At 46.6% G+C, this 27,830-nt stretch overlaps 2 protein-coding genes across 3 annotated transcripts in view; one reads left to right on the forward strand and one right to left on the reverse strand.

The window, feature by feature from the left end:
- Positions 1-3,795: 3,795 nt before the first annotated feature.
- On the forward strand, positions 3,796-13,038 carry SIK1 (salt inducible kinase 1). Its single transcript, XM_073668815.1, has 14 exons — positions 3,796-3,921; positions 4,899-5,043; positions 5,115-5,231; positions 5,529-5,592; positions 5,667-5,828; positions 6,009-6,133; positions 8,203-8,326; positions 8,465-8,667; positions 8,750-8,875; positions 9,809-9,898; positions 10,191-10,329; positions 10,414-10,641; positions 11,163-11,310; positions 11,387-13,038. Exons 2-14 carry the CDS (start codon positions 4,900-4,902, stop codon positions 11,571-11,573), a joined length of 1,857 nt encoding a protein of 618 aa, XP_073524916.1. The 5' UTR covers positions 3,796-3,921; position 4,899; the 3' UTR covers positions 11,574-13,038.
- A 352-nt stretch (positions 13,039-13,390) lies between these two features.
- The window catches only part of CRYAA (crystallin alpha A), a 57,020-nt gene continuing 42,580 nt past the window's right edge, over positions 13,391-27,830 (reverse strand). The window contains exons 1-3 of one of the 2 annotated variants that reach the window (XM_073670901.1): positions 14,664-14,872; positions 14,072-14,194; positions 13,391-13,696 (exon numbers count right to left, since the gene is read on the reverse strand). In XM_073670901.1, the coding sequence (XP_073527002.1) occupies positions 13,487-13,696; positions 14,072-14,194; positions 14,664-14,852 (522 nt within the window). In that variant the 5' untranslated portion in view covers positions 14,853-14,872 and the 3' untranslated portion in view covers positions 13,391-13,486. Of the gene's footprint in view, positions 13,697-14,071; positions 14,195-14,663; positions 14,873-27,830 lie in introns of those variants that run through there. The other variant, XR_012314241.1, reaches the window with a different exon arrangement.

Genomic DNA, 27,830 nt, shown 5'->3' on the forward strand with positions numbered 1-27,830 from the left:
CTGTATATATATATCCCCTCCTGTATATATATCCCCTCCTGTATATATATATCCCCCTCCTGTATATATATATCCCCCTCCTGTATATATATCCCCCTCCTGTATATATATATCCCCTCCTGTATATATATATCCCCCTCCTGTATATATATCCCCCTCCTGTATATATATATCCCCTCCTGTATATATATATCCTCCTCCTGTATTTATATATATCCCCCCTGTATATATATCCCCTCCTGTATATATATATCCCCCTCCTGTATATATATATCCCCTCCTGTATATATATCCCCTCCTGTATATATATATCCCCCTCCTGTATAAATATCCCCTCCTGTATATATATATCCCCCTCCTGTATATATATATCCCCCTCCTGTATATATATCCCCCTCCTGTATATATATCCCCTCCTGTATATATATATCCCCTCCTGGATATATATATCTCCCTCCTGTGTATATATATATATATATATCCCTCCTGTATATATATCCCCTCCTGTATATATATCCCCTCCTGTATATATATATCCCCCTCCTGTATATATATATATATATATCCCCCTCCTGTATATATATCCCCTCCTGTATATATATCCCCTCCTGTATATATATCCTCCTCCTGTATATATATATCCCCTCCTGTATATATATATCCCCTCCTGTATATATATATCCCCCTCCTGTATATATATATCCCCTCCTGTATATATATATCCCCCTCCTGTATATATATATCCCCCTCCTGTATATATATCCCCCTCCTGTATATATATATCCCCTCCTGTATATATATATCCTCCTCCTGTATATATATCCCCTCCTGTATATATACAGTCATATGAAAAAGTTTGGGCACCCCTATTAATCTTAAGCTTATTGTTTTATAAAAATTGGTGTTTTTGCAACAGCTATTTCAGTTTGATATATGTAATAACTGTTGGACACAGTAATGTTTCTGCCTTGAAATGAGGTTTATTGTACTAACAGAAAATGTGCAATCTGCATTCAGACAAAATTTGACAGGTGCATAAGTATGGGCACCTCACCAGAAAAGTGACATTAATATTTAGTAGATCCTCCTTTTGCAAAAATAACAGCCTCTAGTCGCTTCCTGTAGCTTTTAATGAGTTCCTGGATCCTGGATGAAGGTATTTTTGACCATTCCTCTTTACAAAACAATTCCAGTTCAGTTAAGTTTGATGGTCGTCGAGCATGGACAGCCCTCTTCAAATGATCCCACAGATGTTCAATGATATTCAGGTCTGGGGACTGGGATGGCCATTCCAGAACATTGTAATTGTTCCTCTGCATGAATGCCTGAGTAGATTTGGAGCGGTGTTTGGATCATTGTCTTGCTGAAAGATCCATCCCCTGCGTAACTTCAACTTTATCACTGATTCTTGAACATTATTGTCAAGAATCTGCTGATACTGAGTGGAATCCATGCGTCCCTCAACTTTAACAAGATTCCCAGTGCCAGCATTGACCACACAGCCCCAAAGCATGATGGAACCTCCACCAAATTTTACTGTGGGTAGCAAGTGTTTTTCTTGGAATGCTGTGTTTTTTTGCCGCCATGCATAACGCCTTTTTGTATGACCAAATAACTCAATCTTGATTTCATCAGTCCACAGGACCTTCTTCCAAAAAGAAATTGGCTTCTCCAAATGTGCTTTTGCGTACCTCAGCCAACTCTGTTTGTGGCGTGCTTGCAGAAACGGCTTCTTTCGCATCACTCTCCCATACAGCTTCTCCTTGTGCAAAGTGCGTTGTATAGTTGACCGATGCACAGTGACACCATCTGCAGCAAGTTGATGCTGCAGCTCTCTGGAGGTGGTCTGAGGATTGTCCTTGAATGATCTCACCATTCTTCTTCTCTGCCTTTCTGATGTTTTTCTTGGCCTGCCACTTCTGGCCTTAACAAGAACTGTCCCTGTGTTCTTCCATTTCCTTACTATGTTCCTCACAGTGGAAACTGACAGGTTAAATCTCTGAGACAGCTTTTTGTATCCTTCCCCTGAACAACTATGTTGAATAATCTTTGTTTTCAGATCATTTGACAGTTGTTTTGAGGAGCACATGATGCCACTCTTCAGAGGAGATTCAAACAGGAGAACAACTTGCAAGTGGCCACTTTAAGTAGCTTTTCTCATGATTGCATACACCTGGCTATAAAGTTCAAAGCTCCATGAGGTTACAAAACCAAAAAAAGTGCTTTAGTAAGTCAGTAAAAAGTAGGTAGGAGTATTTAAAACAAGAAAATGATAAGGGTGCCCATACTTATGCACCTTTCAAATTTTGTTTGAATGCAGATTGCACATTTTCTGTTAGTACAATAAACCTCATTTCAAGGCAGAAACATTACTGTGTCCAACAGTTATTACATATATCAAACTGAAAGAGCTGCTGCAAAAACACCAATTTTTATAAAACATTAAGCTTAAGATTAATAGGGGTGCCCAAACTTTTTCATATGACTGTATATCCCCCTCCTGTATATATATATCCCCTCCTGTATATATATCCCCTCCTGTATATATATATCCCCCTCCTGTATATATCCCCTCCTGTATATATATATCCCCCTCCTGTATATATATATATCCCCTCCTGTATATATATATATCCCCTCCTGTATATATATATCCCCCCTTTATATATATCACCTTCTGTATATATATATCCCCCTCCTGTATATATATATCCCCTCCTGTATATATATATCCCCCTCCTGTATATATATATCCCCCTCCTGTATATATCCCCTCCTGTATATATATATCCTCCTCCTGTATATATATCCCCCTCCTGTATATATATATCCCCTCCTGTATATATATCCCCCTCCTGTATATATATATATATATATCCCTCCTGTATATATATATCCCCCTCCTGTATATATATATATCCCCCTCCTGTATATATATATCCCCTCCTGTATATATATATCCCCCTCCTGTATATATATATCCCCCTCCTGTATATATCCCCTCCTGTATATATATATCCTCCTCCTGTATATATATCCCCCTCCTGTATATATATATCCCCTCCTGTATATATATCCCCCTCCTGTATATATATATATATATATCCCTCCTGTATATATATATCCCCCTCCTGTATATATATATATATATATCCCTCCTGTATATATATATCCCCTCCTGTATATATATCCTCCTCCTGTATATATATCCCCCTCCTGTATATATAAATCCCCCTCCTGTATATATATCCCCCTCCTGTATATATATATCCCCCTCCTGTATATATATCCCCCTCCTGTATATATATCCCCCTCCTGTATATATATATCCCCTCCTGTATATATATATATCCCCCTCCTGTATATATATCCCCTCCTGTATATATATATATCCCCCTCCTGTATATATATCCCCCTCCTGTATATATATATATCCCCTCCTGTATATATATATATCCCCCTCCTGTATATATATCCCCCTCCTGTATATATATATATCCCCCTCCTGTATATATTTATATCTTCCTGGTTTTTTCTTTCCTGCGCTCCTGCAGTTCCCGCTGCGGCCGCCAGATGTCGTCCTCCGCCTCTTTCTCGGCCTCTCGGTGACGTCACAGTTGTTCTGCGCAGACGCCTTTGGTGGAAAATGAAACCCGACGAGCCCGGCGCCAGCTGTTCGGTTACGTCATCGCTTGGTAACCATGGCAGCAGAGACATCAATGTTCGCGTCAGAACCCCCGGTCACCAGGCAACCGGGCGGAGTTCTGGGGAGGATGACGTAAGTTTGACGTTAATAAGGCGGGGCAATAGCAGTGTGGGCGGAGTTATGGAGCGCAGACACTCAGAAACACGTGATGAACGGGGAAAGAAGACTGGAAGCCGGGCGCGAAGCATGAGCGAGAGCTGAGACCCCCGAGACAGGTGAGACCCCCGAGACAGGCGAGACCCCCCCCCCCCCCGAGACTGGAGAAAGCCCCCCCCCCGAAACTGGAGAGAGCTCCCAGAGACAGCTGAGACCCCCCCCAAGACTGGAGAGAGCCCCCCGAGTCAGGTGAGAGCCCCCCCCCCCCCCTCGAAACTGAAGAGAGCTCCGTGAGACAGTTGAGACCCCCCCCCCCCCCCCCGAGGCTGGTGAGAGCTCCCCGAGATAGGAGAGAGCCCCCCCTGTACTTGTGAGAGACCCCCCCCCCCCCCGGAACTGAAGAGAGCTCTGCGAGACAGTTGAGCCCTCCCACCCCCGAGTCAGGTGTGAGCCCCCCCCCCCCAAGTCAGGTGAGAGCCCCCCCCCCGAGTCAGGTGAGAGCCCCCCCCCGAGTCAGGTGAGAGCCCCCCCCGAGTCAGGTGAGAGCCCCCCCCCCCCGAGTCAGGTGAGAGCCCCCCCCCCCCGAGTCAGGTGAGAGCCCCCCCCCCCGAGTCAGGTGAGAGCCCCCCCCCCGAGTCAGGTGAGAGCCCCCCCCCCCGAGTCAGGTGAGAGCCCCCCCCCCCGAGTCAGGTGAGAGCCCCCCCCCCCGAGTCAGGTGAGAGCCCCCCCCCCCGAGTCAGGTGAGAGCCCCCCCCCCCCGAGTCAGGTGAGAGCCCCCCCCCCCCGAGTCAGGTGAGAGCCCCCCCCCCCCGAGTCAGGTGAGAGCCCCCCCCCCCCGAGTCAGGTGAGAGCCCCCCCCCGAGGCTGGTGAGAGCCCCCCCCTGAGGCTGGTGAGAGCCCCCCGAGACTGGTGAGAGCCCCCCCGAGTTAGGTGAGAGCCCCCCCCCCTCCCAGAGAGTGAGTGAGAGATAGAGGGAGAACCCCCCAGAGTGAATGAGATAGAGAGGGGGGAGACCCCTGCATACACCGGCCTGTGACGCCTGAATCCCCCCTTCCTCCTGCCCGGTGCCCCCTGACTCTCTTCCTCCCCCTGCAGGATGGTGATTCTCAGGGACGGCCGTGTGTCGGGCAGCGCTTCCCATAGACCCCTCCGAGTCGGCTTTTATGACATTGGGGGGACACTCGGCAAAGGCAACTTTGCGGTGGTGAAACTGGCGAGGCACAGAGTGACCAACACGCAGGTAATGGGGTGCAAGATCCGGGTGTGGGGGCAGCGCGGGTCATCGGCCGCTCACCCTCCTCCTCCTCGCAGGTCGCCATTAAGATCATCGATAAAACGCAACTGGACCGCGCCAATCTGGAGAAGATTTATAGGGAAGTCCAGATCCTGAAACGCCTGCGCCACCCTCACATCATCCGCCTCTACCAGGTGAGGGACATGGACCGCACCCCCTGTATAGCCCTCACCGTCCTCACATGACCCCCGTATACTGGGACTGTCACTGTCCACACTTGACCCCCATATATTGTGCCCCTCACGATCTTCAGATGACCCTCGAAATACTGTGACCGTCACAGTCTTCACATGATTCCACCCCCCTACGTACTGTGTCCCTCACCATCCTCACATGACCCCCTCGCCTCCCTCGGCGCCGCCGCTCCCCCCTCTCCTCCCTCGGCGCCGCTCCCTGCTCCTCCCTTCCATTACTCCTCTCTTATATTGCAGGTGATGGAGACCAAAGACATGATTTATATCGTGACAGAATACGCCAAAAATGGGGAGTTATTTGGTGAGTGCAGAATTGGTGTTTCTGGTGGCGCAGACCTAGTTTATGTCACGGTCTGACCCTTGTGTGTCCCACAGATTACCTGACCGTTCGTGGGCGCCTGTCCGAGGAAGAAGCCAGGGTCAAATTCCTGCAGATCCTGTCCGCTGTGGAATATTGTCATTCCCAGAACATTGTCCACCGAGACCTAAAGACCGAGAACCTGCTACTGAGCGAGGCCATGGACGTCAAGCTGGCTGGTGAGCCGGGGGCAGAGCGGGCTGATGCTGAGAGGGCAACACAGAGGAGGGGATGGCCCCGGCCCTGGTGAGGGTGGCCCTCTGGAGGAGGGGATGGCCCCGGCCCTGGTGAAGCGGGGCGTTGAGGATGATGGCACAAGGCGTGACAAGTTGTAACAAAGACTTATTGTTTCTCTGCAGATTTTGGGTTTGGTAACTTCTACATGGAGGGTCGACCCCTCAATACCTGGTGTGGGAGCCCCCCATATGCTGCTCCAGAAGTGTTCCTGGGAAAGGAGTATGAGGGGCCTCTACTGGATGTCTGGGTGAGGCCCGTGTGATATGGAATATGATATACTCTGTATATATGGGGTGTCCATTTTGCAGTTTTCCACCTACACAGAATGGAGAGATCTGTGATATTTATCGTCGGTCTCTTCACCTGTGAGAGACAGAATCTAACAATAACATCCAGAGAATCACATTGTAGGATTTTTAAAATAATTAATTTGCATTTTATTGCATGAAATAAGTATTTGGTCACCGACCAACCAGCAAGAATTCTGCCTCTCACAGACCTGTTAGTTTTTCTGTAAGAAGCCTCCTACTCTGCACTCATTACCTGGATTAATTGCACCTGTTTGAACTCGTTACCTGTATAAAAGACACCTGTCCACACGCTCAATCACACTCCAACCTCTCCACCATGGCCAAGACCTAAGAGCTGTCTAAGGACACCAGAGACAAAATTCTAGACCTGCACAAGGCTGGGATGGGCTACAGGACAATAGGCAAGCAGCTTGGTGAGAAGACAACAACTGTTGGCACAATTATTAGAAAATGGAAGAAACGCAAGATGACTGTCAGTCTTCCTCGGTCTGGGGCTCCTTACAAGATCTCGCCTCGTGGGGGAAGGACGATTCTGAGAAAGGTCAGAAATCAGCCCAGAACTACCCAGGAGGCCCTGGTCAATGACCTGAAGAGAGCTGGGACCACAGTCTCAGATATTACCGTTAGGCCACAGCCCCACTATCAGTATTCAGTCAATATTTTTTCTCAGGAGTTGGAGCCAAAACCTGGTAAGGAACAATCAGAGAAAAGGTATAATAGAAACAAGTCACCAATTCTGCAGTTATCGCTCACTGCTGATTTTGGCTCTCACTACTGAGGAAAAAATACTGACCGAATACTGATAATGGGGCCGTGGCCTTAATAACACACTACGCCGCTCGCGCCAGCACACATCCAGGCCCGTTTGAAGTTTGCCAATGACCATCTTGGTGATCCAGAGGAGGCATGGGAGACGGTCATGTGGTCAGATGAGACCAAAATAGAACTTTTTGGTATTCACTCCACTCGCTGTGTTCGAAGGAGAAGGATGAGTACAACCCCAAGAACACCATCCCAACCGTGAAGCATGGTGGGGGAATCCTCATACTTTGGGGTGCTTTTCTGTAAAGGGGAAAGGATGACTGCACCGTATTGAAGGGAGGATGGATGGGGTCATGTATGTAAGATTTTGGCAGACAACCTCCTTCCTTCAGTAAGAAGATGGGTCGTGGCTGGATCTTGCAGAATGACAATGACCTGAAATACACTGTCAAGGCAACTAAGGAGTGGCTCCGTAAGAAGCATTTCAAGGTCTTGGAATGGTCTAGCCAGTCTCCAGACCTGAACCCAATAGAAAATCTTTGGAGGAGCTGAAGCTCAATGTTGCCCAGTGACAGCCCCGAAACCTGAAAGATCTGGAGAAGATCTGTATGGAGGAGGGGGCCAAAATCCCTGCTGCAGTGTGTGCAAACCTGGTCAAGAACTACAGGAAACGTCTGACCTCTGTAATCGCAAAGAAGTAGCAAAAAGACTGACTGAGTACAGGTGCGAACTAAGAGTATAAGAGTAGCCATCGCTGCTTAGAAGACCCCATGGCTGCTGGTTTTGGCACAAGGTTAGAGGAGGCTGGGTTTATAAAGATGGGAAATCTCCATCACCGGCCTTTCCCAACGAAGATGGTGAACAAGCCAGAACCCTAACAGGCTAATTAAAGTCTGAAATCTTGGTCAAAGTTATCTGAGCGCGCACAAATCTCCAAGGGTGCCCAAACTTTTGCATCAGCCCATTTTCCGCTTTGTAATTTTTAAAATGGGGAAAAAAACGAATACAGGAACAGGACTTTTGACCAGGGGTGCCCAAACTATTGCATGCCACTGTGTGTGTGTGTATATATATATATATATATATATATATATATATATATATATATATATATATATATATATATATATATATATATATATATATATATATATATATATATATATATATATATATATATATATATATATATATATATATATATTATTATAGCCTCTTACCCGCCGTCTCTTCCTCTCCGCAGAGTTTGGGGGTCGTCCTTTATGTCCTGCTTTGTGGATCTTTTCCCTTCGATGGACCGAACCTCCCGGCCGTGCGGCAGCGGGTCCTAGATGGCCGTTTCCGAATCCCATACTACATGTCACAAGGTGAGGGGCTGGTGTGGACAGGAGCGGCTGCCGTGTCCTCTACGTGTTAGTCCTAGTGTAGGGTTGGGGTCTACATGCCCCCTCCATGTTTTTCTGCCTTGTCCCCCATTCACTGACTCTTGTGCTGTCGCCCCCCAGACTGCGAGTCTCTGCTACGCCGAATGCTGGTGGTTGACCCAGGGAAGCGGCTGAGCATTGCACAGATCCGACAGCATCGGTGGTTCCAGGGTGCGGCCCCCCAAGAGCCCATCCTGCACCCCGACTGCCTGTCACCGCAGCCCTGCATACAAGTCCTGGCCATCATGCAGATTCTGGGCATTGACAGAGAGCGCACCCTGCAGGTGAGTGGCTGTACTGTCCGGCTCTGCTCAGCTCCACACGGCCGCACTACGTCCTGCAGTGACGCTCGTCTCGCTCTCTCAGGCTCTGCAGAACGACACCTATGATCACTATGCCGCCATCTACTACCTCCTGGCGGAGCGGCTGCAGGAGTCGCGATTTGTACAGTCTCCAGTACCCGAAACCAAAGCCTCACTGGACTGTGCGCAGGTAAGGACTCTGGGGGTGGAGGGTGGGGGGCGGCGGTAAGGACTCTGGGGGGTGGGGGGCGGCGGTAAGGATTCTGGGGGTGGTGGGGGGGGCGGTAAGGATTCTGGGGAGGGAGGGTGGTAAGGATTCTGGGGAGGGAGGGTGGTAAGGACTATGGGGGGCGCTACGAAAGCAAATGAGGAAAAAGCAGCAACGTGCCTACACTGCTGTCAGCTAAAAGTGAGAGAACAAAGGTGAAATGTAAATCTCATCCGTGTTTGGTGACCGCCCATCGTCTGCAGAACCGCATCACTTCTGGATGCGCCAGCGATTGAGGGTCAGCAGAAAGCTTTGCGGAGGTCCAGCAATCTAGAGCTGCACTTAAGCAAAGTGGAGACAGTCAGGATTACTTGTGTCCTCAATGCTGAGAAATCCCAGCAGATACTGACCCATCATGTGACACCATCAGGAGGCGTCTGATCGGCTCCAGATTTATCCTACAGCCGGACAACGACCCACAACATCCAGCCAATGTCATTAAGAATGAAGAGTCCTGGGGATGATGATCCAGAGTCCTGATCTCCCATCATCCAGTCTGTCTGGGATCACATGAAGAGACAGAAGGATCCGCACAAGCCTCATACACAAAAGATCTGAGGGAAGTTATCCAAGATCTTTGGAACAATCTCCTGCCAAGATCCTCCATAACCTGTGTACAAGTGACGAGAAGAAGTGATGGAGGCGACCGCCGGTCACAAGATAGTGATGGTGGAGGTGACTGGCGGTCACCAGATTAGTGATGGTGGAGGCGACGGGCGGTTACCAGATTAGTGATGGTGGAGGCGACGGGCGGTCACACGTGTACTCACTCATACCTACACCCTGTGGGGGGATGATACGGGCAGGTGCCGGGTGTCCACTGCTGCATTTCTGATTGAGTCTCCTCCCCTACAGGCCTCCTCCTCCACGGCCGTCTCGTCCCTCTTGTGTCAGCCACGGGTTATGATGACAGATTATGACTGTGAGCTCAGCGCTCCGCTGCAGGTGAGACACATGTCCATCCCTGCAGTCACACAGACGCATACACATGCATGTATACATATATACTACAAGGCTGTGATCACTGCCTCTCTACACCATAATTCACACTGATCGGATGGATTGTGCATAGCACTACACAATACAGCACAAAGGGGCCGATGCACGAGGGCCACCAGCTGCCACGGGGTGACCTCCCCTGATTGGATCCTGGGCTGATGTTCCTCAGACATGCCCACATATATATTGTATATCGCACGTACGTCCGCCATTGATCCGACTCCTCTGCTCTTCTCAGTCTCTGCTGTGTCTCGGGGAGCCGTCTGTTCCTGCGTCAGCCCCTTGTCCTCCACTAGTGCTGGAGGCTTCTTTACTTGAGGGCCCATCGCTGTATGAGAAGATCCTGAGGAGCAGACATCCCAGCCTAGTGACACCAGGTACAAGACCCTGCTGGCTTCCTCTGTGCTGCTTGTGCGGCAGTGTCCGTGTGTGTGCACTCACTCATTGTCCTTTTCTTGCAGATATTCTTGTTTCCTCCACGCCTTCCCCTTGTAACAGTCTAGAGACTTGTCTGAGACCATCCGGCCTCCATCCACTGCTGGGCGTCACTAACTTGCCCCCCACGGCGCCCGTCAGCACCCAGTCCGCTACTCCTGTCCTGCAGCATCAGGGAGTCCCCTCTCTCAACTGTCTCCTGCCCGTCACCTTCCAGGAGGGGCGCCGAGCATCCGACACCTACCTGACGCTAGGTAAGTCCTTACTGGTTATAGACTGGGGGCTTTACACTGAGACTGGAGGCGGACCCACAATAGCCCCCTCCACTAATCGCTACTCGTATATATCAGTGTGTGATAAATGTATGTGCAAACGTTACAGCAGATGTGGGAGAATCATCAGTATTTGGTGACTGCCCGTCTCCTCCATCATCCAGTATCTGGTGACCTCCTGTACCAGTAGCACTAGGTTACTGAGAGAGTCTTAATTTGACTGGATTTGGGATTTAGGAGCAACCAAAAGAGTCTGGGTGAGAAAGATCGTTACCACAATCCAGCTGGGGGCTTACAGGCCTAATAACAGCAGCTGGGTGAGCTCAGCATAGTGGAATTGAAAACAGGTGTGTGTGTGTGTGTGTGTGTGTGTGTGTGTGTGTGTGTGTGTGTTTTGCATATAATATTATATTTAGTGTATATAATCTATATGGATATACATCATGTATGCACCTGCTGCCCACGGCTTCTGCTGTGTATTAAGCCCCTGTGTGTTCGGTTAGGATCCAGCACCCTGCGACAGCTGCGAAGGTCTGTTCGAGTGCGCGGTTTTCTGTGTGTCCATAAGCCGCGTCACCGAGGGATCTCCACCTCTGGGGGGCGCACTGCGGACTCGCCAGGCTTCTTGCTGGGTGTGCGTCAGCAGCAGCGGTAAGTGTTCATTCCGCTGATCTGTTTCCAGTGGCCGAGCCCGGGGAGTCTCATGATTGTTTCTTTTTTTTTGCAGTTTGCTACAGATTTCCTTCTCCCATCCTGCCACATCCCCATCAGGAATCCCCTCTTCACTGCCCCCCGAAAATCCTGCAGATTGTTATTTGCATCACAAATTCTTCCCAGAAGCAAAGGTGTGGCCCCCGACACCGGTGACTTGTAGTGTGGACTGTGCAGTGAATGATGGGGGGTGTAGTACTTAGATTTTTACCTCGTACCTGCTCCTTGGCAGTTGGCCTAGCAATATATCACATGCACAGGGGGGCCACTCTGTCCCTGGAGGGGTCCTCAAAGCACTGACCGGGATGAAGCAATAACCACAAGCACAGAACAAAACGTCAATGCCTCTCCTCCTCTACTGTCTATTTATGGGGCATGCGCTGGAAGCCGTGACACCGCGACGTGCGCTGGAAGCCGTGACACCGCGACGTGCGCTGGAAGCCGTGACACCGCGACGTGCGCTGGAAGCCGTGACACCGCGATGTGCGCTGGAACTATGACTGTGGAACTCAGAAAGCTGCTAATTCATTAGATGATTCATTCTCTGTTTTCCACCCAAAGGCCGCCCCCCCCCCCCCAACTGCACTGTAATGTGAACTCCCTAACTTGTACCTATGTTGGAGAGGCAGCTACATCCTCTGTACCCCCTCCTCTGTACCTGACCGCCACAGCTGCCTCTTCTCTTCTGTACCCCTCCTCTGTACCTTACCGTCGTAGCTGCCTCTCCTCCTCTGTACGCTCCCCAACCCCCGTACCTGAGCGCCACAGCTGCCTCTCCTCTGTACCCTCCTCAGCCCTCTGTACCTGACCGCCGTAGCTACCTCTCCTCCTCTGTACCTGACCGCCGTAGCTGCCTCTCCCCCTCTGTACCCTCCCCAGCTCTCTGTACCTGACCGCCGTAGCTACCTCTCCTCCTCTGTACCTAACCGCCGTAGTTGCCTCTCCCCCTCTGTACCCTCCCCGGCCCTCTGTACCTGACCGTCTTAGCTGCCTCTCCCCCTCTGTACCCTCCCCGGCCCTCTGTACCTGACCGCCTTAGCTGCCTCTCCCCCTCTGTACCCTCCTCAGCCCTCTGTACCTGACCGCCGTAGCTGCCTCTCCCCCTCTGTACCCTCCTCAGCCCTCTGTACCTGACCGCCGTAGCTACCTCTCCTCCTCTGTACCTGACCGCCGTAGCTGCCTCTCCTCCTCTGTACCCTCTGTACCTGACCGCCGTAGCTGCCTCTCCTCCTCTGTACCCTCCCCGGCCCTCTGTACCTGACCGCCGTAGCTGCCTCTCCTCCTCTGTACCCTCCTCAGCCCTCTGTACCTGACCGCCGTAGCTGCCTCTTCTCCTCTGTACCCTCCCCAGCTCTCTGTACCTGACTGCCGTAGCTACCTCTCCTCCTCTGTACCTGACCGCCGTAGCTACCTCTCCCCCTCTGTACCTGACCGCCTTAGCTGCCTCTCCCCCTCTGTACCCTCCTCAGTCCTCTGTACCTGACCGTCGTAGCTGCCTCTCCTCCTCTGTACCCTCCCCAGCCCTCTGTACCTGACCGCCGTAGCTGCCTCTCTTCTGAGGGATGCGTTTTGTGTATTTTCCTGCGTGTTGCAGGACAGACGGACACTAACTGGTCAACAACTCATTTCTACTGATAACTTACTAAATAAATTATTTTTCATACCTGATGGGAGTGATTGTCATGTTGTACCAAATAAACAAGAGAAGCTGGTCTGACACAATGTGATCAGACATTGGATGAGCAGAACCTCCGCTCACGTCTGCACGTGCGTCAGCCACCGGAGCTGCGGCGGTGTCACTGCCTTCCGTCGGCACGTGCGTCAGCCACCGGAGCTGCGGCGGTGTCACTGCCTTCCGTCGGCACGTGCGTCAGCCACCGGAGCTGCGGCTGCGTCACTGCTGAAGCTATAGATAAAGCTGCTACTAAAGGCTGAACACCAAGAAGGGAAGACATCAAGGGTCGTGTGTGCTCCCCTCCGACCAGAGATCCCTGCTCCATAGATGATAGACACATGCGGATGATATCAGGAGATCTTTATTGCTGTTTTGGCCCTGCAATCTGTACATAGGAAAGCAGAGGCAGGGGGCAGAGAGGAGGACTGGAAGGGGACTGTTTTAGGAGGAGGGGGCAGAGGTGGGCTTCTCCTCACGGGAAACAGGAATGGGTCTCTCACTGTGGCTTGAATCCAGGTTGGAAAGCAGTTTGGGACCAGAGAAGGTTAAAATGCCATCGGCAGAGAGGGAGCAGCTGACTGAGGACTGGTCCAAGCTTGGTGGGAGGCGATAACGGCGATGAAACTCCCGGGAGATGTATCCGTGATCGTCCTTAACAGAGAGAACATGTCGTTATACACATGTAACCCCCCGCCAATCATCGGATCACATCCGCACCAGTATCGTGCCCATATAATCGGCAACTGCCTGCGACTCGTCGTATGAAGGGTGCGGAGAAAATCTTTGCAATACTAGATAATACTGATCCCATTGAGGTCCAGTGACCATGACTGTCAGCAGTGGGGGCTGTGATATCTTACCTGCCTTCTGCTACAGCGTGCAGGAGACTACCTGCACCTCTCCATCATTCAACCTTCTGTCCATCCATTCCACTTCTCCACCGATCCATCCTTCCACCCACTCACCAATTCCATCCATCTATCCGTCCACCCCTTGGCATCTCTGCTCAGAGCACACATCGCCCACCTGTCTTTCACTGTGTTTTCCATGGATCTCCACAAAGTCATCCAGAAGTTTCACCGTCAGATCCTCAGGAGAAAAATGCTTCACGTCCAAGTTAATTGTGAAACGCTCACGGTCTGAGCGCACCTGTAATGATAGACACAGAGGTAAGCGGAGGTCATGCGGTCACCCATGAGTGACACCAAATTCCGCATATAGCTATGAAGGTGACCAGCAGGAGAGAGACTCCATCACAGAAGGAATAGACATTTCTACACGGACCTCTGATGGTCCCAGAAAGGACAGAACCGACAACTGCAGGATGTAATGAAAAGCCTAATGGGCAGGGTCAGGTTGGAGGCTGTCGGGGTCAGGTTGGAGGCTGTCGGGGTTAGGTTGGAGGCTGTCTGGGTCAGGTTGGAGACTGTCGGGGTCAGGTTGAAGGCTGTCGGGGTCGGGGTCAGGTTGGAGACTGTCGAGGTCAGCTTGGAGGCTGTCGGGGTCAGCTTGGAGGCTGTCGGGGTCAGCTTGGAGGCTGTCGGGGTATGCTGGGACAGGTAGTTTTATAACAGATCATGACCCTAATTGTTCTAGCGGCCACAAGAGGAGCCCTCACCTCAGAAATGCCAGAATCCATGTATCCCCTGAAGAGGCTCTGCCTGTAGTAAGGGCTGATAGTGGAAGAGAAGAAGGGGTACAGGTCATAATCAAACAGCCCTTCCCCAAAGATCTGCTCGAAGAGACGGTTGGGAAAGAAGGGGCTCAGTGCACGCTTGAACCAGGGGTGTTGAATAGTGATGTCCATCGTGGAGACGTGAAGCCAGACACAGACGTATGTGCCTCAATGTGCCGGCACCCCCTTATATACCAGGAGAAAAGAGGGGATCACACGTTCACAGGGGGAGGCAGAGCCCTCCGCAGAGACATGACTTCATCCACACCCAACTGTCAGCACATTTCTCAGTCTGACCCGGGGCACATTGTCTGCCCAGCCAGCTTCTCCTGCGCCAGCAAAATCCCTAACTATGAGAGGGATCACAATGGCCGGGTCACAGGAGACTGAAAAATGAAGGAAAATTAGGCACCGCTGCCCTCATCTGTCAGAGCGAAATACAAGAAACAATCCTTAGACATTACATAAGAAGGAATCCAACGATCTCAGATCTCACACATATTCACAAGGAATCGAGATCAGATCTCACAGATACCGAAATATAACGAGGAATCGAGATCAGATCTCACAGATACCGAAATATAACGAGGAATCGAGATCAGATCTCACAGATACCGAAATACAGCAAGGAATCGAGATCAGATCTCTCAGATACCGAAATACAGCAAGGAATCGAGATCAGATCTCTCAGATACCGAAATATAACGAGGAATCGAGATCAGATCTCTCAGATACCGAAATATAACGAGGAATCGAGATCAGATCTCACTGATACCGAAATATAACGAGGAATCGGGATCAGATCTCACAGATACCGAAATATAACGAGGAATCGAGATCAGATCTCACAGATACCGAAATACAGCAAGGAATCGAGATCAGATCTCACAGATACCGAAATACAGCAAGGAATCGAGATCAGATCTCACAGATACCGAAATATAACAAGGAATCGAGATCAGATCTCACTGATACCGAAATATAACGAGGAATCGAGATCAGATCTCACAGATACTGAAATATAACGAGGAATCGAGATCAGATCTCACAGATACCGAAATATAACGAGGAATCGAGATCAGATCTCACAGATACTGAAATATAACGAGGAATCGAGATCAGATCTCACAGATACCGAAATATAACAAGGAATCGAGATCAGATCTCACAGATGCCGAAATATAACGAGGAATCGAGATCAGATCTCACAGATACCGAAATATAACGAGGAATCGAGATCAGATCTCACAGATACCGAAATATAACGAGGAATCGAGATCAGATCTCACATATACCAAAACATGACGAGGAGTCGAGATCAGATCTCAAAGATACTGAAATATAACAAGGAATCGAGATCAGATCTCACAGATACCGAAATATAACGAGGAATCGAGATCAGATCTCACAGATACTGAAATATAACGAGGAATCGAGATCAGATCTCACAGATACCGAAATATAACGAGGAATCGAGATCAGATCTCACAGATACTGAAATATAACGAGGAATCGAGATCAGATCTCACAGATACCGAAATATAACGAGGAATCGAGATCAGATCTCACAGATACCGAAATATAACGAGGAATCGAGATCAGATCTCACAGATACTGAAATATAACGAGGAATCGAGATCAGATCTCACAGATACCGAAATATAATCAGGAATCGAGATCAGATCTCACAGATACTGAAATACAGCAAGGAATCGAGATCAGATCTCACAGATACCGAAATATATAACGAGGAATCGAGATCAGATCTCACAGATACTGAAATATAACGAGGAATCGAGATCAGATCTCACAGATACCGAAATATAACAAGGAATCAAGATCAGATCTCACAGATACCGAAATATAACAAGGAATCGAGATCAGATCTCACAGATACCGAAATATAACAAGCAATCGAGATCAGATCTCACAGGTACCGAAATATAATGAGGAATCGAGATCAGATCTCACAGATACCGAAATATAACAAGGAATCGAGATCAGATCTCACAGATACTGAAATATAAAAAAGAATCGAGATCAGATCTCACAGATACCGAAATATAACAAGGAATCGAGATCAGATCTCACAGATACCGAAATGCAACGAGGAATCGAGATCAGATCTCACAGATACCGAAATACACTGCTCAAAAAAATAAATGGAGCTCTTAAGCACAATGTAACTCCAAGTCAATAACACTTCTGTGAAATCAACCTGTCCAGTTATGAAGCAACACTGATTGTGAATCAATTTCTCCTGCTGGTGTGGACATGGAACAGACAATCGGTAGAAATGATCGGCAATTAGCAAGACACCCCCTATAAAGGAGCGGTTCTGCAGGTGGTGACCACAGACCATTTCTCTGTTCTCATCCTTTTTGGCTCTTGTTTTGGTCACGTTTGCATATTGTCATTGCTCTCACCCCTAGAGGTACAGTAGCATGAGGCGGTGTCTACAACCCACAGAAGTTTCTCAGGTAGTGCAGCTCTTCAGGATGGCACATCAATGCGAGGTGTGGCAAAAAGGGCAGCTGTGTCTGTCATCAGAGTGCCCAGAAAATGGAGCAGATACCAGGAGACAGGCCAGTACACCAGGAGACATGGAGGGGGCTGTAGGAGGGCAACAACCCAGCAGCAGGACCGCTACCTCCGCCTTTGTGCTTAGAGGAAGAGGAGGAGCACTGCCAGAGCCCTGCAAAATGACCTCCAGCAGGCCACAAATGTGCAGGTGTCTGCACAAACAGTTAGAAACCGACTCCATGAGGGTGGTATGAGGGCCCGACGTCCACAGATGAGGGTTGTGCTCACAGCCCAACACCGTGCAAGACGATTAGCAATGTATTTTCATGGTGCCTGTATACTGAGGTGAAGAAAAATATTTTTTTGTTCCTATAAAAGTAGTAAAAATAATAAGTAATTATAATTTTTTTCCTGTTAGCCTCCTGGTCTCTAACCCACAACGTCAACATTACAGACAGGCACTTAAGCTGCTGAACCACAAGCTCCAGTGATGTCATTAGGAGAATTCTGTCTACTTGATCTGTACTGCAGGATCTGACTATAGGCTGAATGTACTGATACAATATATGTATTTGTATTCTAGACGGAGAATAACAGATTTTTTCAGCCTATAAAATTGATAAAAATAATGATGAAAAACACTTGATAATGAAACAAATATCGTCATTTTTAATTTGCTTTTTAAAAAATAATAAACAGCGCTAATCAGCAAACAACACAGACATATTTGGTGTCCCTGTAAGCGTAATGACCCGCACAACACAGCGATCAGATTATTTACGGGGATCGGTAAATGGCGTAACAAAATGGCGTGATTGATATTTTTTCTCTATTAAACCCATAAAAATGTAATAACACTGTAATGCTGAGGCCGTGTTCACACTTAGCGTAAATGCTGCGTTCTTTCTGCTGCTTTTTTTCTGCAGGTGTCCTCGCCAGATGACGCAATGACAATCTTCTCTGATTATTGGTGCTTGCTGTGTTTCTTTTATGCGTTTTCCCGCTTATTTGATGCGATTCTGGGGCAGATATGAAGCAGAGTTTTTAACGCTTTTTTAATAATACAGAAAAGCTTTGATTCTGCGCTTAAAAATGCAGCGGAGTTTTTTTCTTCATGCGTTTTTTTTACAGAAGAAGCCTATAAAGAAAAAAGCACCAAAACCGCAGCGTTCAGCAGAGGCTCGATACCACAGACAGCGGAGATCTCATGGAATCACGTCCACTTTGCTTCAAAATTTAGTCCTTATTCACATGTAGCGTAAATGCTGCAGATTTTCTGCTGCTTTTTTTGCATAAAAATTCTGCTGTTTAACTGTTCAAGCAAAATGGATGTCATTTCATGAGAACTGCGACCGCTATTAGAATTCATCAAACATTATTAGTATTTCTCTATATTCCTGTCTCTCCAGCTGTTTTTGCAGGTGTTCTTCCTTTCCCTTTTCTTTCCTTGCCTTTCCTGTTCCTTTTCTTCCTCTCCTACCTCTTAAATGTTTTATATATAAGGTATTTTATATACGTATCCTGTACATACCAATCTTTTTCATTTTCCTTCTATCCCTTTAATTTTTGTTTTTCCTTTTTTCCCATTTTCCTTAATAAGCCATTATTTTCCTTAATAAGCCATATTTTTCCTTCCCTCTTCTCATCCTTAACCCTTTCCACCTTTATCTTTCATCCCTTTAAATTTTGCTTTTTTGCTTTATTTAGTTTTTGTTTGCGGCAATATTACTGTGTATTTATAATATGTCTCCTCCTTTTTCTATATTACTGTGTATTTATAATATGTTTCCCCCCTTTTTCTATATTACTGTGTATTTATAATATGTCTCCTCCTTTTTCTATATTACTGTGTATTTATAATATGTCTCCTCCTTTTTCTATATTACTGTGTATTTATAATATGTCTCCTCCTTTTTCTATATTACTGTGTATTTATAATATGTCTCCTCCTTTTTCTATATTACTGTGTATTTATAATATGTCTCCCCCCTTTTTCTCACAGTGCATGTCAGACCAAATGAGACCTGGCCGTCCAGCCAAACTGAGCAATCGTGGGAGAGGAGCCTTGGTGAGAGAGGTAAAGAAGAAGCCCAAGATCACTGTGGCTGAGCTCCAGAGATGCAGTAGGGAGATGGGAGAAAGTTCCACAAAGTCAGCTATCACTGCAGCCCTCCACCAGTCTGGCCTTTATGGCAGAGTGGCCCGACGGAAGCCTCTCCTCAGTGCAAGACATATGAAAGCCCACAAAGAGTTTGCTCAAAAACACATGAAGGACTCCCAGACTATGAGAAATAAGATTCTCTGGTCTGATGAGACGAAGATAGAACTTTTTGGTGATAATTCTAAGCGGTATATGTGGAGAAAACTAGGTACTGCTCATCAACTGCCCAATACAATCCCAACAGTGAAACATGGTGGTGGCAGCATCATGCTATGGGGGTGTTTTTCAGCTGCAGGGACAGGATGACTGGTTGCAATTGAAGGAAGCGTATGAAGGAAATATTACTGTGTATTTATAATATGTCTCCCTCCTTTTTCTCACAGTGCATGTCAGACCAAATGAGACCTGGCCGTCCAGCCAAACTGAGCAATCGTGGGAGAAGAGCCTTGGTAAGAGAGGTAAAGAAGAACCCCAAGATCACTGTGGCTGAGCTCCAGAAATGCAGTAGGGAGATGGGAAAAAGTTCCACAAAGTCAACTATCACTGCAGCCCTCCACCAGTCGGGCCTTTATGGCAGAGTGGCCCGACGGAAGCCTCTCCTCAGTGCAAGACATATGAAAGCCCACATAGAGTTTTTGAGTAAACTCTATGTGGGCTTTCATATGTCTTGCACTGAGGAGAGGCTTCCGTCGGGCCACTCTGCCATAAAGGCCCGACTGGTGGAGGGCTGCAGTGATAGTTGACTTTGTGGAACTTTTTCCCATCTCCCTACTGCATTTCTGGAGCTCAGCCACAGTGATCTTGGGGTTCTTCTTTACCTCTCTTACCAAGGCTCTTCTCCCACGATTGCTCAGTTTGGCTGGACGGCCAGGTCTCATTTGGTCTGACATGCACTGTGAGAAAAAGGGGGGAGACATATTATAAATACACAGTAATATAGAAAAAGGAGGAGACATATTATAAATACACAGTAATATAGAAAAAGGGGGGAAACATATTATAAATACACAGTAATATAGAAAAAGGAGGGAGACATATTATAAATACACAGTAATGTAGAAAAAGGGGGGGACATATTATAAATACACAGTAATGTAGAAAAAGGGGGGAGACATATTATAAATACACAGTAACATAGAAAAAGGAGGGAGACATATTATAAATACACAGTAATATTTCCTTCATACGTTTCCTTCAATTGCAACCAGTCATCATGTCCCTGCAGCTGAAAAACACCCCCATAGCATGATGCTGCCACCACGTTTCACTGTTGGGATTGTATTGGGCAGGTGATGAGCAGTACCTAGTTTTCTCCACATATACCGCTTAGAATTATCACCAAAAAGTTCTACCTTCGTCTCATCAGACCAGAGAATCTTATTTCTCATAGTCTGGGAGTCCTTCATGTGTTTTTGAGTAAACACATGAAGGACTCCCAGACTATGAGAAATAAGATTCTCTGGTCTGATGAGACGAAGGTAGAACTTTTTGGTGATAATTCTAAGCGGTATATGTGGAGAAAACTAGGTACTGCTCATCACCTGCCCAATACAATCCCAACAGTGAAACGTGGTGGCAGCATCATGCTATGGGGGTGTTTTTCAGCTGCAGGGACATGATGACTGGTTGCAATTGAAGGAAACGTATGAAGGAAATATTACTGTGTATTTATAATATGTCTCCCTCCTTTTTCTATGTTACTGTGTATTTATAATATGTCTCCCCCCTTTTTCTACATTACTGTGTATTTATAATATGTCCCCCCCTTTTTCTACATTACTGTGTATTTATAATATGTCTCCCTCCTTTTTCTATATTACTGTGTATTCATAATATGTTTCCCCCCTTTTTCTATATTACTGTGTATTTATAATATGTCTCCTCCTTTTTCTATATTACTGTGTATTTATAATATGTCTCCCCCCTTTTTCTCACAGTGCATGTCAGACCAAATGAGACCTGGCCGTCCAGCCAAACTGAGCAATCGTGGGAGAAGAGCCTTGGTGAGAGAGGTAAAGAAGAACCCCAAGATCACTGTGGCTGAGCTCCAGAGATGCAGTAGGAAGATGGGAGAAAGTTCCACAAAGTCAGCTATCACTGTGTCGGGGTAAAAGAGAATATATATATTTGTAACTTTTATACTTTTGTAACTTTTATACGCTTTTTTGCTAATGTACTAACCACCATTTTGTGTCATATAACAATAAGCTTTCCTTGCTACGTAATACTCAAATCGAAACTTAAACTAAGACAGTTCCAGTGTTGCCAAGACTTATTTCAGAGAAACGAAACAAGATTATAAGCTGACGGCTGCAATATCTGCCCAGAGACTGAGATAAGGAGATGTGGACCAATCAGGAGTGGCCAGACACTGGACTTTCATGGCTTACCCCGCCCCGGACAACCCCTTTCCCCTCCCATTATGTAGTGTATTTAGATTTGTGCATGTAAAAAATAAATTCAGAACATTGCTGAGAGCGTTGTCTGTAGTAGCCTTCTGAGCGTGCTCTGAGCTTGAACCAGCTTGTTGTCTGACTCATTCTTTGAATGGTTGACCCATGCTCATAGTTTGAATTTGGAGTGACTGGAGGACGAGTGGAATGTCATCACGACCCTCACAACTGCAGCCCTCCACCAGTCTGGCCTTTATGGCAGAGTGGCCCGACGGAAGCCTCTCCTCAGTGCAAGACATATGAAAGCCCACATAGAGTTTGCTCAAAAACACATGAAGGACTCCCAGACTATGAGAAATAAGATTCTCTGGTCTGATGAGACGAAGATAGAACTTTTTGGTGATAATTCTAAGCGGTATATGTGGAGAAAACTAGGTACTGCTCATCACCTGCCCAATACAATCCCAACAGTGAAACATGGTGGTGGCAGCATCATGCTATGGGGGTGTTTTTCAGCTGCAGGGACAGGATGACTGGTTGCAATTGAAGGAAACGTATGAAGGAAATATTACTGTGTATTTATAATATGTCTCCCTCCTTTTTCTATGTTACTGTGTATTTATAATATGTCTCCTCCTTTTTCTATATTACTGTGTATTTATAATATGTCTCCTCCTTTTTCTATATTACTGTGTATTTATAATATGTCTCCCCCCTTTTTCTCACAGTGCATGTCAGACCAAATGAGACCTGGCCGTCCAGCCAAACTGAGCAATCGTGGGAGAGGAGCCTTGGTGAGAGAGGTAAAGAAGAACCCCAAGATCACTGTGGCTGAGCTCCAGAGATGCAGTAGGGAGATGGGAGAAAGTTCCACAAAGTCAGCTATCACTGCAGCCCTCCACCAGTCTGGCCTTTATGGCAGAGTGGCCCGACGGAAGCCTCTCCTCAGTGCAAGACATATGAAAGCCCACATAGAGTTTGCTCAAAAACACATGAAGGACTCCCAGACTATGAGAAATAAGATTCTCTGGTCTGATGAGACGAAGGTAGAACTTTTTGGTGATAATTCTAAGCGGTATATGTGGAGAAAACTAGGTACTGCTCATCACCTGCCCAATACAATCCCAACAGTGAAACATGGTGGTGGCAGCATCATGCTATGGGGGTGTTTTTCAGCTGCAGGGACAGGATGACTGGTTGCATTTGAAGGAAACGTATGAAGGAAATATTACTGTGTATTTATAATATGTCTCCCTCCTTTTTCTCACAGTGCATGTCAGACCAAATGAGACCTGGCCGTCCAGCCAAACTGAGCAATCGTGGGAGAAGAGCCTTGGTGAGAGAGGTAAAGAAGAACCCCAAGATCACTGTGGCTGAGCTCCAGAAATGCAGTAGGGAGATCGGAAAAAGTTCCACAAAGTCAACTATCACTGCAGCCCTCCACCAGTCGGGCCTTTATGGCAGAGTGGCCCGACGGAAGCCTCTCCTCAGTGCAAGACATATGAAAGCCCACATAGAGTTTGCTCAAAAACACATGAAGGACTCCCAGACTATGAGAAATAAGATTCTCTGGTCTGATGAGACGAAGGTAGAACTTTTTGGTGATAATTCTAAGCGGTATATGTGGAGAAAACTAGGTACTGCTCATCACCTGCCCAATACAATCCCAACAGTGAAACGTGGTGGCAGCATCATGCTATGGGGGTGTTTTTCAGCTGCAGGGACAGGATGACTGGTTGCAATTGAAGGAAACGTATGAAGGAAATATTACTGTGTATTTATAATATGTCTCCCTCCTTTTTCTATGTTACTGTGTATTTATAATATGTCTCCCCCCTTTTTCTACATTACTGTGTATTTATAATATGTCCCCCCCTTTTTCTACATTACTGTGTATTTATAATATGTCTCCCTCCTTTTTCTATATTGCTGTGTATTTATAATATGTCTCCCTCCTTTTTCTATATTACTGTGTATTTATAATATGTTTCCCCCCTTTTTCTATATTACTGTGTATTTATAATATGTCTCCTCCTTTTTCTATATTACTGTGTATTTATAATATGTCTCCCCCCTTTTTCTCACAGTGCATGTCAGACCAAATGAGACCTGGCCGTCCAGCCAAACTGAGCAATCGTGGGAGAAGAGCCTTGGTGAGAGAGGTAAAGAAGAACCCCAAGATCACTGTGGCTGAGCTCCAGAGATGCAGTAGGAAGATGGGAGAAAGTTCCACAAAGTCAGCTATCACTGCAGCCGTCCACCAGTCTGGCCTTTATGGCAGAGTGGCCCGACAGAAGCCTCTCCTCAGTGCAAGACATATGAAAGCCCACATAGAGTTTGCTCAAAAACACATGAAGGACTCCCAGACTATGAGAAATAAGATTCTCTGGTCTGATGAGACGAAGATAGAACTTTTTGGTGATAATTCTAAGCGGTATATGTGGAGAAAACTAGGTACTGCTCATTACCTGCCCAATACAATCCCAACAGTGAAACATGGTGGTGGCAGCATCATGCTATGGGGGTGTTTTTCAGCTGCAGGGACAGGATGACTGGTTGCAATTGAAGGAAACGTATGAAGGAAATATTACTGTGTATTTATAATATGTCTCCCTCCTTTTTCTCACAGTGCATGTCAGACCAAATGAGACCTGGCCGTCCAGCCAAACTGAGCAATCGTGGGAGAAGAGCCTTGGTGAGAGAGGTAAAGAAGAACCCCAAGATCACTGTGGCTGAGCTCCAGAAATGCAGTAGGGAGATGGGAAAAAGTTCCACAAAGTCAACTATCACTGCAGCCCTCCACCAGTCGGGCCTTTATGGCAGAGTGGCCCGACGGAAGCCTCTCCTCAGTGCAAGACATATGAAAGCCCACATAGAGTTTACTCAAAAACACATGAAGGACTCCCAGACTATGAGAAATAAGATTCTCTGGTCTGATGAGACGAAGGTAGAACTTTTTGGTGATAATTCTAAGCGGTATATGTGGAGAAAACTAGGTACTGCTCATCACCTGCCCAATACAATCCCAACAGTGAAACGTGGTGGCAGCATCATGCTATGGGGGTGTTTTTCAGCTGCAGGGACATGATGACTGGTTGCAATTGAAGGAAACGTATGAAGGAAATATTACTGTGTATTTATAATATGTCTCCCTCCTTTTTCTATGTTACTGTGTATTTATAATATGTCTCCCCCCTTTTTCTACATTACTGTGTATTTATAATATGTCCCCCCCTTTTTCTACATTACTGTGTATTTATAATATGTCTCCCTCCTTTTTCTATATTACTGTGTATTTATAATATGTTTCCCCCCTTTTTCTATATTACTGTGTATTTATAATATGTCTCCTCCTTTTTCTATATTACTGTGTATTTATAATATGTCTCCCCCCTTTTTCTCACAGTGCATGTCAGACCAAATGAGACCTGGCCGTCCAGCCAAACTGAGCAATCGTGGGAGAAGAGCCTTGGTGAGAGAGGTAAAGAAGAACCCCAAGATCACTGTGGCTGAGCTCCAGAGATGCAGTAGGAAGATGGGAGAAAGTTCCACAAAGTCAGCTATCACTGTGTCGGGGTAAAAGAGAATATATATATTTGTAACTTTTATACTTTTGTAACTTTTATACGCTTTTTTGCTAATGTACTAACCACCATTTTGTGTCATATAACAATAAGCTTTCCTTGCTACGTAATACTCAAATCGAAACTTAAACTAAGACAGTTCCAGTGTTGCCAAGACTTATTTCAGAGAAACGAAACAAGATTATAAGCTGACGGCTGCAATATCTGCCCAGAGACTGAGATAAGGAGATGTGGACCAATCAGGAGTGGCCAGACACTGGACTTTCATGGCTTACCCCGCCCCGGACAACCCCTTTCCCCTCCCATTATGTAGTGTATTTAGATTTGTGCATGTAAAAAATAAATTCAGAACATTGCTAAGAGCGTTGTCTGTAGTAGCCTTCTGAGCGTGCTCTGAGCTTGAACCAGCTTGTTGTCTGACTCATTCTTTGAATGGTTGACCCATGCTCATAGTTTGAATTTGGAGTGACTGGAGGACGAGTGGAATGTCATCACGACCCTCACAACTGCAGCCCTCCACCAGTCTTTCCTTTATGGCAGAGTGGCCCGACGGAAGCCTCTCCTCAGTGCAAGACATATGAAAGCCCACATAGAGTTTGCTCAAAAACACATGAAGGACTCCCAGACTATGAGAAATAAGATTCTCTGGTCTGATGAGACGAAGATAGAACTTTTTGGTGATAATTCTAAGCGGTATATGTGGAGAAAACTAGGTACTGCTCATCACCTGCCCAATACAATCCCAACAGTGAAACATGGTGGTGGCAGCATCATGCTATGGGGGTGTTTTTCAGCTGCAGGGACAGGATGACTGGTTGCAATTGAAGGAAACGTATGAAGGAAATATTACTGTGTATTTATAATATGTCTCCCTCCTTTTTCTATGTTACTGTGTATTTATAATATGTCTCCTCCTTTTTCTATATTACTGTGTATTTATAATATGTCTCCTCCTTTTTCTATATTACTGTGTATTTATAATATGTCTCCCCCCTTTTTCTCACAGTGCATGTCAGACCAAATGAGACCTGGCCGTCCAGCCAAACTGAGCAATCGTGGGAGAGGAGCCTTGGTGAGAGAGGTAAAGAAGAACCCCAAGATCACTGTGGCTGAGCTCCAGAGATGCAGTAGGGAGATGGGAGAAAGTTCCACAAAGTCAGCTATCACTGCAGCCCTCCACCAGTCTGGCCTTTATGGCAGAGTGGCCCGACGGAAGCCTCTCCTCAGTGCAAGACATATGAAAGCCCACATAGAGTTTGCTCAAAAACACATGAAGGACTCCCAGACTATGAGAAATAAGATTCTCTGGTCTGATGAGACGAAGGTAGAACTTTTTGGTGATAATTCTAAGCGGTATATGTGGAGAAAACTAGGTACTGCTCATCACCTGCCCAATACAATCCCAACAGTGAAACATGGTGGTGGCAGCATCATGCTATGGGGGTGTTTTTCAGCTGCAGGGACAGGATGACTGGTTGCATTTGAAGGAAACGTATGAAGGAAATATTACTGTGTATTTATAATATGTCTCCCTCCTTTTTCTCACAGTGCATGTCAGACCAAATGAGACCTGGCCGTCCAGCCAAACTGAGCAATCGTGGGAGAAGAGCCTTGGTGAGAGAGGTAAAGAAGAACCCCAAGATCACTGTGGCTGAGCTCCAGAAATGCAGTAGGGAGATGGGAAAAAGTTCCACAAAGTCAACTATCACTGCAGCCCTCCACCAGTCGGGCCTTTATGGCAGAGTGGCCCGACGGAAGCCTCTCCTCAGTGCAAGACATATGAAAGCCCACATAGAGTTTGCTCAAAAACACATGAAGGACTCCCAGACTATGAGAAATAAGATTCTCTGGTCTGATGAGACGAAGGTAGAACTTTTTGGTGATAATTCTAAGCGGTATATGTGGAGAAAACTAGGTACTGCTCATCACCTGCCCAATACAATCCCAACAGTGAAACGTGGTGGCAGCATCATGCTATGGGGGTGTTTTTCAGCTGCAGGGACAGGATGACTGGTTGCAATTGAAGGAAACGTATGAAGGAAATATTACTGTGTATTTATAATATGTCTCCCTCCTTTTTCTATGTTACTGTGTATTTATAATATGTCTCCCCCCTTTTTCTACATTACTGTGTATTTATAATATGTCCCCCCCTTTTTCTACATTACTGTGTATTTATAATATGTCTCCCTCCTTTTTCTATATTACTGTGTATTTATAATATGTCTCCCTCCTTTTTCTATATTACTGTGTATTTATAATATGTTTCCCCCCTTTTTCTATATTACTGTGTATTTATAATATGTCTCCTCCTTTTTCTATATTACTGTGTATTTATAATATGTCTCCCCCCTTTTTCTCACAGTGCATGTCAGACCAAATGAGACCTGGCCGTCCAGCCAAACTGAGCAATCGTGGGAGAAGAGCCTTGGTGAGAGAGGTAAAGAAG

The sequence above is a fragment of the Phyllobates terribilis genome, unplaced genomic scaffold (assembly GCF_046119375.1).
Source record: "Phyllobates terribilis strain yellow unplaced genomic scaffold, ASM4611937v1 Scaffold_2__4_contigs__length_985480577, whole genome shotgun sequence".
NCBI lineage: Eukaryota > Metazoa > Chordata > Amphibia > Anura > Dendrobatidae > Phyllobates > Phyllobates terribilis.